This window comes from Bombina bombina, chromosome 10 (assembly GCF_027579735.1).
Source record: "Bombina bombina isolate aBomBom1 chromosome 10, aBomBom1.pri, whole genome shotgun sequence".
NCBI classification, from domain to species: Eukaryota; Metazoa; Chordata; class Amphibia; order Anura; family Bombinatoridae; genus Bombina; species Bombina bombina.
The window spans coordinates 23,696,624-23,713,353 of NC_069508.1; the positions used below are offsets into that span (position 1 = coordinate 23,696,624).

Sequence of the window (16,730 nt, forward strand, 5' to 3'; positions counted from 1 at the left end):
CTATGCCCCGACCGCCAAAGCGACCCCAGAACCTCCATAAAGATTCTTGGGGCTGTAGATATCCCAAAGGAAAGAGCTACAAACTGGTAATGCCTGTCTAGAAAGGCAAACCTGAAAAACGATGGTGATCTTTATGCATCACAATGTGAGGATAAGCATCCTTCAAATCCATTGTAGTCCTCTATTGACTCTCCTGGATCATAGTTAAGATGGTACGAATAGTTTCCATCTCAAATGACGGAATTCTGAGGAATTTGTTTAAGATCTTTAGATCCAAAATAGGTCTGAAGGTTCCCTCTCCTTGGGAACCACAAACAGATTTGAGTAAAAACTCTGTCCCTGTTCCTCTCTTGGAACTGGATGGATCTCGTACACAATGTAAGAATGCCTCCTTCTTTATCTGGTTTGCAGATAATTGTGAAAGGCGAAATCTCCCCTTTTTTTGGGGGGGAATCTTTGAAATCCAGAAGATATCTCTGGGATATAAATTCCAATGCCTAGGGATCCTGGGCGAAGAATGAAAGTCTGCCCCCTATAGGATCCGTTACCGGATAGGGGTCCGTTCCTTCATGCTGCCTTAGAGGCAGCAGCAGGCTCCTTGGCCTGCTTATCTTTGTTCCAGGTCCGATTGTCTCCAGACCGCCTTGGACTGAGCAAAAATTCCCTCTTGTTTTGCCTTAGAGGAAGAGGATGCCACACCTGCCCTGAAGTTTTTAAAAGGCACGAAAATTAGACTTTTTTTTTTTTTTTTTTTTGGCCCTTGATTTGGACCTATCCTGAGGAAGGGCATGACCTTTTCCTCCAGTGATATAAGCAATAATCTCCTTCAAACCAGGCCCGAATAGGGTCTGCCCCTTGAAGGGAAGTTAAGTAGCTTATTTATTAAAGTCACGACAGCTGACCCTGATATAAGCCATAGCGCTCTGCGCGCCAGTATAGTAAAAAACAGAATTCTTACCCGTTAGTCTAGTCAAATGAACAAGGCATCAGAAAACAAAGGAATTGGCTAGCATAAGCTTGTCAAATATATTCATCCAATGGAGTCGCTTAACTGTAAAGCCTCATCAAGAGACTCAACCCAGAACGCCGCAGCAGCAGTGACAGAAGCAATGTATGCAAGGGGCTGCAGGATAAAACCCTGTTGAATAAACATTTTTTATCCATTGGATCTAAAAAGCACAACTGTCCTCGTCAGAGGTAGTGGTACGCTTAGCTAGAGTAGAAACTCTTCTCTCCACCTTAGGAACTGTCTGCCAGAAGTCCCGTGTGGTGGTAACTATTAGAAAACATTCTTCTAAAAAATAGGAGGGGAAGAGAACGGCACACCTGGTCTATCCCATTCCTTATTAAAAAATTTTTAGTAAACCTCTTTAGGTATTGGAAAAACATCAGTACACACCGGCACTGCATATTATTTATCCAGTCTACACAATTTCTCTGGCCCTGCGATTGTACACATTCATTCAGAGCAGCCAAAGCCTCCCTGAGCAACAAGTGGAGGTTCTCAAGCATAAATTTTAAATGTAGAAATATCAGAATCAGGTTAAATCATCTTCCCTGAGTCAAAAAAAAAAAAAAAATAATCACCCACAGACTAAGCATATTGTGAGGTAGTATCATACATGGTTCTAAAAGCGTCTGTATGCTCTGTATCTACCCCCAGAGCTAACTGCTTTCCTTTAATTTCAGGTAGTCTGACTAATACTGCTGCCAGAATATTATTCACCACCTTTGCCATGTCTTGTAAAATAAACGCTATGGGCGCCCTTGATGTACTTGGCGCCATTTGAGCGTGAGTCCCTGAAGCGGGAGTCGAAGGGTCTGACACGTGGGGAGAGTTAGTCGGCATAACTTTCCCCTCGACAGAATCCCCTGGTAAAAGAAACGCTATGGGTGCCCTTGATGTACTTGGCGCCATTTGAGCATGAGTCCCTAAAGCGGGAGTCAAAAGGTCTGACACGTGGGGAGAGTTAGTCGGCATAACTACCCCCACGACAGAATCCTCTGGTGATAATGTTTTTAAAGACAAAAAATTATCTTTATTGTTTAACATGAAATCAGTACATCTGGTACACATTTTAAGATGGGGTTCCACCATGGCTTTAAAACATAATGAACACAGAGCTTCCTCTATGTCAGACATGTTAGAACAGACTAATAATGAGACTAGTAAGCTTGGAAAACACTTTAAATCAAGTTAACAAGCAAATATATAAAACGTTACTGTGCCTTTAAGAGAAACAAATTTTGTCAAAATTTGAAAAACAGTGAAAAAAAGGCAGTAAAACAAACGAAATTTTTACAGTACATGTAATAAGGTAACAGAGCATTGCACCCACTTGCAAATGGATGATTAACCCCTTAATGCAAAAAACAGATAAAAAAAACGACAGACGTTTTTAAAAACAGACACAACAAACTGCCACAGCCAACAGTGGGAAGCTTCAGTTAACTGTTTCTATGCAAAATTTAAGCCAGCCATGTGGAAAAAACTTAGGCCCCAATAAGTTTTATCACCAAACATATGTTAAAAAACGATTAAACATGCCAGCAAACGTTTTAAAACACATTTTTACAAGAGTATGTATCTCTATTAATAAGCCTGATACCAGTCGCTATCGCTGCATTTAAGGCTTTACTTACATTACTTCGGTATCAGCAGTATTTTCTTAGTCAATTCCATTCCTAGAAAAATATTTTACTGCACATACCTTATCTGCAGGAAAACCTGCACGCCATTCCCCCTCTGAAGTACCTCACTCCTCAGAATGTGTGAGAACAGCAAATGGATCTTAGTTACATCTGCTAAGATCATAGAAAAACGCAGGCAGATTCTTCTTCCAAATACTGCCTGAGATAAACAGCACACTCCGGTGCCATTTAAAAATAACAAACTTTTGATTGAAGAATAAACTAAGTAGAAAGCACCACAGACTCTCACGACCTCCTATCTATGTTGAGGCTTGCAAGAGAATGACTGAATATGGCAGTTAGGGGAGGAGCTATATAGCAGCTTTGCTGTGGGTGGACTCTTGCAGCTTCCTGTTGGGAAGGAGAATATATTCCATAAGTAATGGATGATCCGTGGACTGGATACACTTAACAAGAGAAAAGAATTTCTGAATTCCAGCTTGTATCCCTGAGACACTATCTCTAATGTCCAGGGATCCCTCATATCCAAGCCTGGAGGAAGGACAGTCTGCCCCCTACTAGATCCGGTACCGGATCAGAGGCCAACCTTACATGTCAATTTGGAAGCCGCAGCAGGCTTCTCTGATTGTTTATCCAAGATTGGTTGGGTCTCCAGGCAGACTTGGATTGTGAATAGTTCCTTTCCTGTCATAAAGGGAGAGGAAGGGCGGTTCCCTTTAAATTTCGAAAGATGCGAAAATTACTCTGTTTGGACTTCTACCCCGAGGGAGAAGATAACCCCCACGAGATGTCAAACAATTTCTGTCAAGTCAGGCCCGAACAGGACTTTCCCCTTGTAGGGAAAAGCCAAAAGCGTAGATTGGGTGGGCACATAGCCGCAGACTAGGATCTCAACCACAATGCTCTGCGTGCTAAGATGGAAAACCCGGACTCTTAGCCGTCAATTTAAATGGTCATCCAGCACCTGGATTCGAAAAAACAACCTTTGAGCTGCAAACTCACAAAGCAAACCACTAAGCTACCTTAGCTCCTTGGTTAGCAATCTGCAAAGGAGCAGCTGTAATAAATGAATTAGCTAATTAAGAGCTCAAATTCTGTCCTGTATCTCTTTAAATTTTAAAGGAAACTGTATTGTTGTGTGCATGCGTGCCATTCTAAGTCACAAAGGATGTGGAGACACAAACAACAGTAATAAATAAAAACTGTGCTTATATTCTCATGCAATATTGCATAACGAAGTGACCACTCAGAAAGTAACATGCAAATTTGAACGCCTGCCAATCAAAATATAGGCGAGGCGATAAGCAACTCCTCAGGGAAAAAAGCAGCTATCGTAGGACACCGAAGAAAAATGTTACTGTCACCTTGATCTTAAACAGGAACTAGTTAATTCCCTGAGCAGCGTCCTCTATGTAAAGAAACCTTGCAACAGCATGTTTCATTTATTTAAAAGTATTAGAGGCAAGACCTGCATAAAATATTGCCAAGAGTCAGAATGTTGCTTATAGCAACCAATTCTGAAGGTAGTTCTCATAACACATGGGGAACAACACCATCTGAGAATGTTCCTTTCATATAAGGGTCACAATGTATGGGAAAGTTGCCAATGACACATGCAATGCTTCATGTAATTGATAATACAGAGCAACCTTTCACGGTATCAATTTAGCAGCTGCACCTCCAATTAATTCACTCAGGAAGGACCAGCATGTCTAACTTTATTTGGAACTCGTGCTACTTGTGACGCCTCTCTGCATAATGTGACAGAGAAGATGTCACCTTCACTCTAAAAGCTCTCTAGACGGCGCAAAAAAACCTCTCAGCTGTATGTTGTGAAACACAGCAGAGGAGGCACCCTGCGATCCGTTAGAGTAATGAGCCAAATAGCGCACACAATAGCACTAACAACGCTCCACCCATCGCGGGCGTATGCAATCAATTAGTGCAAGGGGAAAAAAAATGGAGCCGCCGGAAGATCAATAAGGAGGCAAATGACGCACACACAATGGTGTGTAACGAAGCTCCGCCCATCGTGGGCATATCGAGCTCAATCTCCTGTGCGCGGCAAATTTTGCTAAACAAAATTGAGCCGCTGGGAGCTCCAGTCAGCACTAAAGTCATACACGCTGAAAGGCACAAATCCCCCTGCCGGGTGCCATCTCAGTACACTCCCAACAAGTGAAACACATGCATGAATGGGACACATAAATTTCCCTGTCGGCTGAGAAACATAAGCCGAAGTGAGCAGGGGCATCGTTAGAAATGCAACAGTCCCGTATATTACTAAACCAGAATAAATTTCCCAGTCAGTTCCCATTGTTACCATAATAAAAACATTGGAACATTATGTTAGAGCACATGATGCCTAAATAGGAGCACTCTGCCTGTCGGCTTTTCAGTAATAGCAAGCGTAAGACACACGGATAAGCAACATATCACGTACCCTAAACAGAATGAGAAGCTGTCTGCCAGGAACGAACAGCAGCATCAATAGCTTGTTCTATGGCCCGGTTGCCACCTGGTAGTAGCTTCTTTCTGCCTAATTGTGCTTTTCACAGAGGAAAACTTTCCTGTAGTATATCAGTCTGATCCCGCCAACATGGTCAGTCCAGCCCCGAAATACCAGGCAATTTTCCTCTGAACAAGGAACATGACAACCCCAGACGATCGTTTCGGCCTCCTTTGGGCCTCGTCAGTGAGGTGCAGCCATATCCCTCCAAGCACATTGAGCAAGGAGTCCACGTCTGGTTTCCCCCATCACCCTTAGGGAGACTATCCCCAGGGTCATATTTACATATGCAAAACAGAATGAGAAGCTGTCTGCCAGGAACGAACAGCAGCATCAATAGCTTGTTCTATGGCCCGGTTGCCACCTGGTAGTAGCTTCTTTCTGCCTAATTGTGCTTTTCACAGAGGAAAACTTTCCTGTAGTATATCAGTCTGATCCCGCCAACATGGTCAGTCCAGCCCCGAAATACCAGGCAATTTTCCTCTGAACAAGGAACATGACAACCCCAGACGATCGTTTCGGCCTCCTTTGGGCCTCGTCAGAGAGGTGCAGCCATATCCCTCCAAGCACATTGAGCAAGGAGTCCACGTCTGGTTTCCCCCATCACCCTTAGGGAGACTATCCCCAGGGTCATATTTACATATGCAAAACAGAATGAGAAGCTGTCTGCCAGGAACGAACAGCAGCATCAATAGCTTGTTCTATGGCCCGGTTGCCACCTGGTAGTAGCTTCTTTCTGCCTAATTGTGCTTTTCACAGAGGAAAACTTTCCTGTAGTATATCAGTCTGATCCCGCCAACATGGTCAGTCCAGCCCCGAAATACCAGGCAATTTTCCTCTGAACAAGGAACATGACAACCCCAGACGATCGTTTCGGCCTCCTTTGGGCCTCGTCAGTGAGGTGCAGCCATATCCCTCCAAGCACATTGAGCAAGGAGTCCACGTCTGGTTTCCCCCATCACCCTTAGGGAGACTATCCCCAGGGTCATATTTACATATGCAAAACAGAATGAGAAGCTGTCTGCCAGGAACGAACAGCAGCATCAATAGCTTGTTCTATGGCCCGGTTGCCACCTGGTAGTAGCTTCTTTCTGCCTAATTGTGCTTTTCACAGAGGAAAACTTTCCTGTAGTATATCAGTCTGATCCCGCCAACATGGTCAGTCCAGCCCCGAAATACCAGGCAATTTTCCTCTGAACAAGGAACATGACAACCCCAGACGATCGTTTCGGCCTCCTTTGGGCCTCGTCAGTGAGGTGCAGCCATATCCCTCCAAGCACATTGAGCAAGGAGTCCACGTCTGGTTTCCCCCATCACCCTTAGGGAGACTATCCCCAGGGTCATATTTACATATGCAAAACAGAATGAGAAGCTGTCTGCCAGGAACGAACAGCAGCATCAATAGCTTGTTCTATGGCCCGGTTGCCACCTGGTAGTAGCTTCTTTCTGCCTAATTGTGCTTTTCACAGAGGAAAACTTTCCTGTAGTATATCAGTCTGATCCCGCCAACATGGTCAGTCCAGCCCCGAAATACCAGGCAATTTTCCTCTGAACAAGGAACATGACAACCCCAGACGATCGTTTCGGCCTCCTTTGGGCCTCGTCAGTGAGGTGCAGCCATATCCCTCCAAGCACATTGAGCAAGGAGTCCACGTCTGGTTTCCCCCATCACCCTTAGGGAGACTATCCCCAGGGTCATATTTACATATGCAAAACAGAATGAGAAGCTGTCTGCCAGGAACGAACAGCAGCATCAATAGCTTGTTCTATGGCCCGGTTGCCACCTGGTAGTAGCTTCTTTCTGCCTAATTGTGCTTTTCACAGAGGAAAACTTTCCTGTAGTATATCAGTCTGATCCCGCCAACATGGTCAGTCCAGCCCCGAAATACCAGGCAATTTTCCTCTGAACAAGGAACATGACAACCCCAGACGATCGTTTCGGCCTCCTTTGGGCCTCGTCAGTGAGGTGCAGCCATATCCCTCCAAGCACATTGAGCAAGGAGTCCACGTCTGGTTTCCCCCATCACCCTTAGGGAGACTATCCCCAGGGTCATATTTACATATGCAAAACAGAATGAGAAGCTGTCTGCCAGGAACGAACAGCAGCATCAATAGCTTGTTCTATGGCCCGGTTGCCACCTGGTAGTAGCTTCTTTCTGCCTAATTGTGCTTTTCACAGAGGAAAACTTTCCTGTAGTATATCAGTCTGATCCCGCCAACATGGTCAGTCCAGCCCCGAAATACCAGGCAATTTTCCTCTGAACAAGGAACATGACAACCCCAGACGATCGTTTCGGCCTCCTTTGGGCCTCGTCAGTGAGGTGCAGCCATATCCCTCCAAGCACATTGAGCAAGGAGTCCACGTCTGGTTTCCCCCATCACCCTTAGGGAGACTATCCCCAGGGTCATATTTACATATGCAAAACAGAATGAGAAGCTGTCTGCCAGGAACGAACAGCAGCATCAATAGCTTGTTCTATGGCCCGGTTGCCACCTGGTAGTAGCTTCTTTCTGCCTAATTGTGCTGGGGGAAACCAGACGTGGACTCCTTGCCCAGTGTGCTTAGAGGAATGTGGCTGCACCTCACTGACGAGGCCCATAGGAGGCCGAAACGATCGTCTGGGGTTGTCATGTTCCTTGTTCAGAGGAGAATTGCCTGGTATTTCGGGGCTGGACTGACCTTACTTGGCGGGATCAGACTGATATACTTCAGGAAAGTTTTCTTCTGTGAAAAGCACACTGGTCTAAAAGAGGCTGCTTCCGGGTGGTAAATCGCCATAGAACAAGCCACTGAGCTGTTGTTCGTTCCTGGTAGAGCGCTTCTCTCTTTGTATGCAAATTATTATGACCCTGGGGAAGTCTCCCTATGGGTGATGGGGGAAACCAGACGTGGACTCCTTGCCCAGTGTGCTTAGAGGAATGTGGCTGCACCTCACTGACGAGGCCCATAGGAGGCCGAAACGATCGTCTGGGGTTGTCATGTTCCTTGTTCAGAGGAGAATTGCCTGGTATTTCGGGGCTGGACTGACCTTACTTGGCGGGATCAGACTGATATACTTCAGGAAAGTTTTCTTCTGTGAAAAGCACACTGGTCTAAAAGAGGCTGCTTCCGGGTGGTAAATCGCCATAGAACAAGCCACTGAGCTGTTGTTCGTTCCTGGTAGAGCGCTTCTCTCTTTGTATGCAAATTATTATGACCCTGGGGAAGTCTCCCTATGGGTGATGGGGGAAACCAGACGTGGACTCCTTGCCCAGTGTGCTTAGAGGAATGTGGCTGCACCTCACTGACGAGGCCCATAGGAGGCCGAAACGATCGTCTGGGGTTGTCATGTTCCTTGTTCAGAGGAGAATTGCCTGGTATTTCGGGGCTGGACTGACCTTACTTGGCGGGATCAGACTGATATACTTCAGGAAAGTTTTCTTCTGTGAAAAGCACACTGGTCTAAAAGAGGCTGCTTCCGGGTGGTAAATCGCCATAGAACAAGCCACTGAGCTGTTGTTCGTTCCTGGTAGAGCGCTTCTCTCTTTGTATGCAAATTATTATGACCCTGGGGAAGTCTCCCTATGGGTGATGGGGGAAACCAGACGTGGACTCCTTGCCCAGTGTGCTTAGAGGAATGTGGCTGCACCTCACTGACGAGGCCCATAGGAGGCCGAAACGATCGTCTGGGGTTGTCATGTTCCTTGTTCAGAGGAGAATTGCCTGGTATTTCGGGGCTGGACTGACCTTACTTGGCGGGATCAGACTGATATACTTCAGGAAAGTTTTCTTCTGTGAAAAGCACACTGGTCTAAAAGAGGCTGCTTCCGGGTGGTAAATCGCCATAGAACAAGCCACTGAGCTGTTGTTCGTTCCTGGTAGAGCGCTTCTCTCTTTGTATGCAAATTATTATGACCCTGGGGAAGTCTCCCTATGGGTGATGGGGGAAACCAGACGTGGACTCCTTGCCCAGTGTGCTTAGAGGAATGTGGCTGCACCTCACTGACGAGGCCCATAGGAGGCCGAAACGATCGTCTGGGGTTGTCATGTTCCTTGTTCAGAGGAGAATTGCCTGGTATTTCGGGGCTGGACTGACCTTACTTGGCGGGATCAGACTGATATACTTCAGGAAAGTTTTCTTCTGTGAAAAGCACACTGGTCTAAAAGAGGCTGCTTCCGGGTGGTAAATCGCCATAGAACAAGCCACTGAGCTGTTGTTCGTTCCTGGTAGAGCGCTTCTCTCTTTGTATGCAAATTATTATGACCCTGGGGAAGTCTCCCTATGGGTGATGGGGGAAACCAGACGTGGACTCCTTGCCCAGTGTGCTTAGAGGAATGTGGCTGCACCTCACTGACGAGGCCCATAGGAGGCCGAAACGATCGTCTGGGGTTGTCATGTTCCTTGTTCAGAGGAGAATTGCCTGGTATTTCGGGGCTGGACTGACCTTACTTGGCGGGATCAGACTGATATACTTCAGGAAAGTTTTCTTCTGTGAAAAGCACACTGGTCTAAAAGAGGCTGCTTCCGGGTGGTAAATCGCCATAGAACAAGCCACTGAGCTGTTGTTCGTTCCTGGTAGAGCGCTTCTCTCTTTGTATGCAAATTATTATGACCCTGGGGAAGTCTCCCTATGGGTGATGGGGGAAACCAGACGTGGACTCCTTGCCCAGTGTGCTTAGAGGAATGTGGCTGCACCTCACTGACGAGGCCCATAGGAGGCCGAAACGATCGTCTGGGGTTGTCATGTTCCTTGTTCAGAGGAGAATTGCCTGGTATTTCGGGGCTGGACTGACCTTACTTGGCGGGATCAGACTGATATACTTCAGGAAAGTTTTCTTCTGTGAAAAGCACACTGGTCTAAAAGAGGCTGCTTCCGGGTGGTAAATCGCCATAGAACAAGCCACTGAGCTGTTGTTCGTTCCTGGTAGAGCGCTTCTCTCTTTGTATGCAAATTATTATGACCCTGGGGAAGTCTCCCTATGGGTGATGGGGGAAACCAGACGTGGACTCCTTGCCCAGTGTGCTTAGAGGAATGTGGCTGCACCTCACTGACGAGGCCCATAGGAGGCCGAAACGATCGTCTGGGGTTGTCATGTTCCTTGTTCAGAGGAGAATTGCCTGGTATTTCGGGGCTGGACTGACCTTACTTGGCGGGATCAGACTGATATACTTCAGTAAAGTTTTCTTCTGTGAAAAGCACACTGGTCTAAAAGAGGCTGCTTCCGGGTGGTAAATCGCCATAGAACAAGCCACTGAGCTGTTGTTCGTTCCTGGTAGAGCGCTTCTCTCTTTGTATGCAAATTATTATGACCCTGGGGAAGTCTCCCTATGGGTGATGGGGGAAACCAGACGTGGACTCCTTGCCCAGTGTGCTTAGAGGAATGTGGCTGCACCTCACTGACGAGGCCCATAGGAGGCCGAAACGATCGTCTGGGGTTGTCATGTTCCTTGTTCAGAGGAGAATTGCCTGGTATTTCGAGGCTGGACTGACCTTACTTGGCGGGATCAGACTGATATACTTCAGGAAAGTTTTCTTCTGTGAAAAGCACACTGGTCTAAAAGAGGCTGCTTCCGGGTGGTAAATCGCCATAGAACAAGCCACTGAGCTGTTGTTCGTTCCTGGTAGAGCGCTTCTCTCTTTGTATGCAAATTATTATGACCCTGGGGAAGTCTCCCTATGGGTGATGGGGGAAACCAGACGTGGACTCCTTGCCCAGTGTGCTTAGAGGAATGTGGCTGCACCTCACTGACGAGGCCCATAGGAGGCCGAAACGATCGTCTGGGGTTGTCATGTTCCTTGTTCAGAGGAGAATTGCCTGGTATTTCGGGGCTGGACTGACCTTACTTGGCGGGATCAGACTGATATACTTCAGGAAAGTTTTCTTCTGTGAAAAGCACACTGGTCTAAAAGAGGCTGCTTCCGGGTGGTAAATCGCCATAGAACAAGCCACTGAGCTGTTGTTCGTTCCTGGTAGAGCGCTTCTCTCTTTGTATGCAAATTATTATGACCCTGGGGAAGTCTCCCTATGGGTGATGGGGGAAACCAGACGTGGACTCCTTGCCCAGTGTGCTTAGAGGAATGTGGCTGCACCTCACTGACGAGGCCCATAGGAGGCCGAAACGATCGTCTGGGGTTGTCATGTTCCTTGTTCAGAGGAGAATTGCCTGGTATTTCGGGGCTGGACTGACCTTACTTGGCGGGATCAGACTGATATACTTCAGGAAAGTTTTCTTCTGTGAAAAGCACACTGGTCTAAAAGAGGCTGCTTCCGGGTGGTAAATCGCCATAGAACAAGCCACTGAGCTGTTGTTCGTTCCTGGTAGAGCGCTTCTCTCTTTGTATGCAAATTATTATGACCCTGGGGAAGTCTCCCTATGGGTGATGGGGGAAACCAGACGTGGACTCCTTGCCCAGTGTGCTTAGAGGAATGTGGCTGCACCTCACTGACGAGGCCCATAGGAGGCCGAAACGATCGTCTGGGGTTGTCATGTTCCTTGTTCAGAGGAGAATTGCCTGGTATTTCGGGGCTGGACTGACCTTACTTGGCGGGATCAGACTGATATACTTCAGGAAAGTTTTCTTCTGTGAAAAGCACACTGGTCTAAAAGAGGCTGCTTCCGGGTGGTAAATCGCCATAGAACAAGCCACTGAGCTGTTGTTCGTTCCTGGTAGAGCGCTTCTCTCTTTGTATGCAAATTATTATGACCCTGGGGAAGTCTCCCTATGGGTGATGGGGGAAACCAGACGTGGACTCCTTGCCCAGTGTGCTTAGAGGAATGTGGCTGCACCTCACTGACGAGGCCCATAGGAGGCCGAAACGATCGTCTGGGGTTGTCATGTTCCTTGTTCAGAGGAGAATTGCCTGGTATTTCGGGGCTGGACTGACCTTACTTGGCGGGATCAGACTGATATACTTCAGGAAAGTTTTCTTCTGTGAAAAGCACACTGGTCTAAAAGAGGCTGCTTCCGGGTGGTAAATCGCCATAGAACAAGCCACTGAGCTGTTGTTCGTTCCTGGTAGAGCGCTTCTCTCTTTGTATGCAAATTATTATGACCCTGGGGAAGTCTCCCTATGGGTGATGGGGGAAACCAGACGTGGACTCCTTGCCCAGTGTGCTTAGAGGAATGTGGCTGCACCTCACTGACGAGGCCCATAGGAGGCCGAAACGATCGTCTGGGGTTGTCATGTTCCTTGTTCAGAGGAGAATTGCCTGGTATTTCGGGGCTGGACTGACCTTACTTGGCGGGATCAGACTGATATACTTCAGGAAAGTTTTCTTCTGTGAAAAGCACACTGGTCTAAAAGAGGCTGCTTCCGGGTGGTAAATCGCCATAGAACAAGCCACTGAGCTGTTGTTCGTTCCTGGTAGAGCGCTTCTCTCTTTGTATGCAAATTATTATGACCCTGGGGAAGTCTCCCTATGGGTGATGGGGGAAACCAGACGTGGACTCCTTGCCCAGTGTGCTTAGAGGAATGTGGCTGCACCTCACTGACGAGGCCCATAGGAGGCCGAAACGATCGTCTGGGGTTGTCATGTTCCTTGTTCAGAGGAGAATTGCCTGGTATTTCGGGGCTGGACTGACCTTACTTGGCGGGATCAGACTGATATACTTCAGGAAAGTTTTCTTCTGTGAAAAGCACACTGGTCTAAAAGAGGCTGCTTCCGGGTGGTAAATCGCCATAGAACAAGCCACTGAGCTGTTGTTCGTTCCTGGTAGAGCGCTTCTCTCTTTGTATGCAAATTATTATGACCCTGGGGAAGTCTCCCTATGGGTGATGGGGGAAACCAGACGTGGACTCCTTGCCCAGTGTGCTTAGAGGAATGTGGCTGCACCTCACTGACGAGGCCCATAGGAGGCCGAAACGATCGTCTGGGGTTGTCATGTTCCTTGTTCAGAGGAGAATTGCCTGGTATTTCGGGGCTGGACTGACCTTACTTGGCGGGATCAGACTGATATACTTCAGGAAAGTTTTCTTCTGTGAAAAGCACACTGGTCTAAAAGAGGCTGCTTCCGGGTGGTAAATCGCCATAGAACAAGCCACTGAGCTGTTGTTCGTTCCTGGTAGAGCGCTTCTCTCTTTGTATGCAAATTATTATGACCCTGGGGAAGTCTCCCTATGGGTGATGGGGGAAACCAGACGTGGACTCCTTGCCCAGTGTGCTTAGAGGAATGTGGCTGCACCTCACTGACGAGGCCCATAGGAGGCCGAAACGATCGTCTGGGGTTGTCATGTTCCTTGTTCAGAGGAGAATTGCCTGGTATTTCGGGGCTGGACTGACCTTACTTGGCGGGATCAGACTGATATACTTCAGGAAAGTTTTCTTCTGTGAAAAGCACACTGGTCTAAAAGAGGCTGCTTCCGGGTGGTAAATCGCCATAGAACAAGCCACTGAGCTGTTGTTCGTTCCTGGTAGAGCGCTTCTCTCTTTGTATGCATATCACGTACCCTCACAAGAATCCTATATAACACTTAAGTCGTGAAATAGGATAACCCTCCCCGCCGGCTGTTAAAGTAGTTATAAGCCGCTGGGAGTCAAACAGAAGGAAGAAATGTGTTGCTTCCGAGTTACAGAACTGCCGTTTAAAACGTACCCCCATCCCGGGGATATTCCATAAATAGAGTGCTAAGTCTTTTCTGTGTGCATATTCTCCAGACAATAAAGATTAGCACTTACCTTAGACGTCTGCCCGGCAGTAAGGCATCTCACCCGGCTTGTGAAGTTCTTTCCTCCCCTTCACATTGGCCTGTGGAAATAAAAAAGTACTGAGCATTTACTCCCTCAGACTTTTACAAGCAGGGCAGCATACATCTATGGGAGGCGCAGTGAGAAAAAAGTCCCACAAGTTCCCATTGCTTTAAAGCTACCAAATGCTTCTCTTTTTACAGAAGAGACTAATCTGGTCTAGGCTACACCCCAGAACAAAGTAGCACACTGTGGCACTACTTTTAAAAATAATAAACTCTTGATTGAAGAAACTATAACACCTCACTCTGCCTCTTCCTATCACTAACACAGGCAAAGAGAATGACTGGGGTGGGAGAGGAGGGAGGAGCTATACGTACAGCTCTGCTGTGGTGCTCTTTGCCTCCTCTTGCTGACCAGGAGGCGATATCCCACAAGTAAGGATGAAATCCGTGGACTCTTCGTATCTTGTAAAAGAAAGCTAATCACAGAGATTTAAGCTGTCAGTGTCCACTGTGAGGAACATAGTGAGGAAATGGAAGACCACAGGCACAGTTCTTGTTAAGGACAGAAGTGGCAGGCCAAGTAAAATATCGGAGGTAAAGGATGGTGAGATCTAAAACAGCCCACAGACCACCTCCAAAGACCTACAACATTTTGCTGCAGATGGTGTCACTGTGCATCGTTCAACAATTCAGCGCACTTTGCACAAGGAGAAGCTGTATGGGAGAGTGATGCGGAAGAAGCCTTTTCTGCAAACACGCCACAAACAGTCGTTTGAGGTATGCAAACGCACATTTGGACAAGCCAGCTTCATTTTGGAAGAAGGTGCTGTGGACTGATGAAACAAAGATTGAGTTCTTTGGTCATAACAAGGGGCGTTATGCATGGTGGCAAAAGAACACAGCGTTCCAAGACAAACACTTGCTACCCACAGTAAAATTTGGTGGATGTTCCATCATGCTGTGGGGCCAGTGCCACTACTGGGAACCTTGTTAAAGTTGAGGGTCACATGGATTCCACTCAATATCAGCAGATACTTGAGAATAATGTTGAGGAATCAGTCACAAAGTTGAAGTTATGCCGAGGCTGGATATTTCAAAAAGACAACAACCCAAAACACTGCTCAAAATCTACTCTGGCATTTATGCAGAGGAACAAGTACAATGTTCTGGAATAGCCATCCCAGTCCCCAGACCTGAATATCATTGAAAATCTGGGGGGTGAAGCGGGCTGTCCATGCTCGGCAACCATCAAACCTACCTGAACTCGAGATGTTTTGCAAGGAGGAATGGTCCAAAATACCTTCACATCCAGAATCCAGGCACTTATTACAGGCTATAGGAAGAATCTAGAGGCTGTTATTTCTGCTAAAGGAGGCTCTACTAAATATTGATGTGATATTTCTGTTGGGTGCCCAAATTTATGCACCTGTCTAATTTCATTTTGATGCATATTGCACATTTTCCGTTAATCCAATAAACCTCATTTCAGGCAAATTACAGGAAAAAAACATGTAGTTTATTGCACTACATTCAACACTATGTAATACATCTAACGTTTTACAGTAGCTACACAACACAACGGTGAAACAAATCTTACCATGCCCCCAATGCCAGGTGTCAGCTGAAGGCCGCGCCCTACAGACTGTCTGCGTGCCATCTGAATTCTCTAAAATAAAGATTTAGAACGGGTTAATAAAACTTCTATACTATTGACTAGCACAGATCTGAAAAAGACAAGGAAAAAATGAGCTCTGTACATTAAAGGGACATTCTGATCAAAATTTAAATACACAGATAAATTACATCTTTGAATAGAAGCAAATTTGTAATTAAAACAGTGATACCTTTTACTTGAAGCATTTTTGCCAATACGTGTATGTGTTAGCATTTTTCTCGTGCAGCATAGCTAGATATTCTGAGTGCACCAGCATTTTATATACTGCAGTTGTGTATAGAGTCAGTGGGGCTTGTATCATGTCAGCAATCAAATTAAGTAATTACCAGATGGTACAAACCCCTTAGGCTCTCAGAGTAAGTGCTGTGCTTAAATTGCTGGTGCACAGAACATACAAAAGTGTATTACAAAAATGTTTCTATTCAAAACTGAAATGCATTAATGTGGATTTAAATTTTGGCTGTAATGACCGTTTAAGTAGAACTAATCAAAAGCGGTAATTAAAATGGTAACTGAAACCTGTGTTGGGGGTCCCAGCTCTTGTGGGGGAGCATGAATGGTGAGCCGTGGTGGAAGAGAATGAGGTGGTCTTCGGGGCGACTGTGGGGGTCGGGGAGCTTGTCTATCAGACACAGATGACGGCTGCTCTCTGGTTTCTTGCACAGATGAGGACTCCGTTGTGCCAGTACTTGCGTCACCTATGTAACAACGCACACATTTACACAGCAGCAAATTGTAGTATAGTGAAACCAAACACACAATGAGCTGTCCCAAGTTTGGGTTGTCAACATGGAGAAAATACATGGGGCAGGACCATTTACATACCACTGTTTTGAGAGTCTGCCGCCCTCTGTGCGCCATCTGATGCACTCAAGCTTTCCTCCGTCTCAGTACCAGGGTCTGTACCATCAGCTCCCTAAAGAAAGTGATATACAGGTAAGATACTGCCAACATGGCAGACATTCTTCAAAGAAAATTAGACTATAATGAACAAATATATAAGCTTATAATGTAAAGTAGATATGCGTAACAGATACTTCAAAGACACAATTTGAAGCCTTGTGCTAGAAAGCTCATTAATACACACATCATTCCAGTAAGTTTCCTTTCTAATGACACGGTGAGTCCACGGATCATCTCCAATTACTATTGGGAATATCACTCCTGGCCAGCAGGAGGAAAAGAGCACCACAGCAAAGCTGTTAAATATCACCTCCCTT

The 16,730-nt window shown here is 46.4% G+C and overlaps 1 protein-coding gene across 1 annotated transcript in view; it reads right to left on the reverse strand.

Moving 5' to 3' along the window:
- TPR (translocated promoter region, nuclear basket protein) overlaps positions 1-16,730 on the reverse strand; it is a 116,166-nt gene that overhangs the window by 35,482 nt on the left and 63,954 nt on the right. Inside the window, 3 exon segments of the mRNA XM_053693859.1 lie at positions 15,433-15,501; positions 16,030-16,208; positions 16,336-16,426. Of these exon segments, the coding sequence (XP_053549834.1) occupies positions 15,433-15,501; positions 16,030-16,208; positions 16,336-16,426 (339 nt within the window).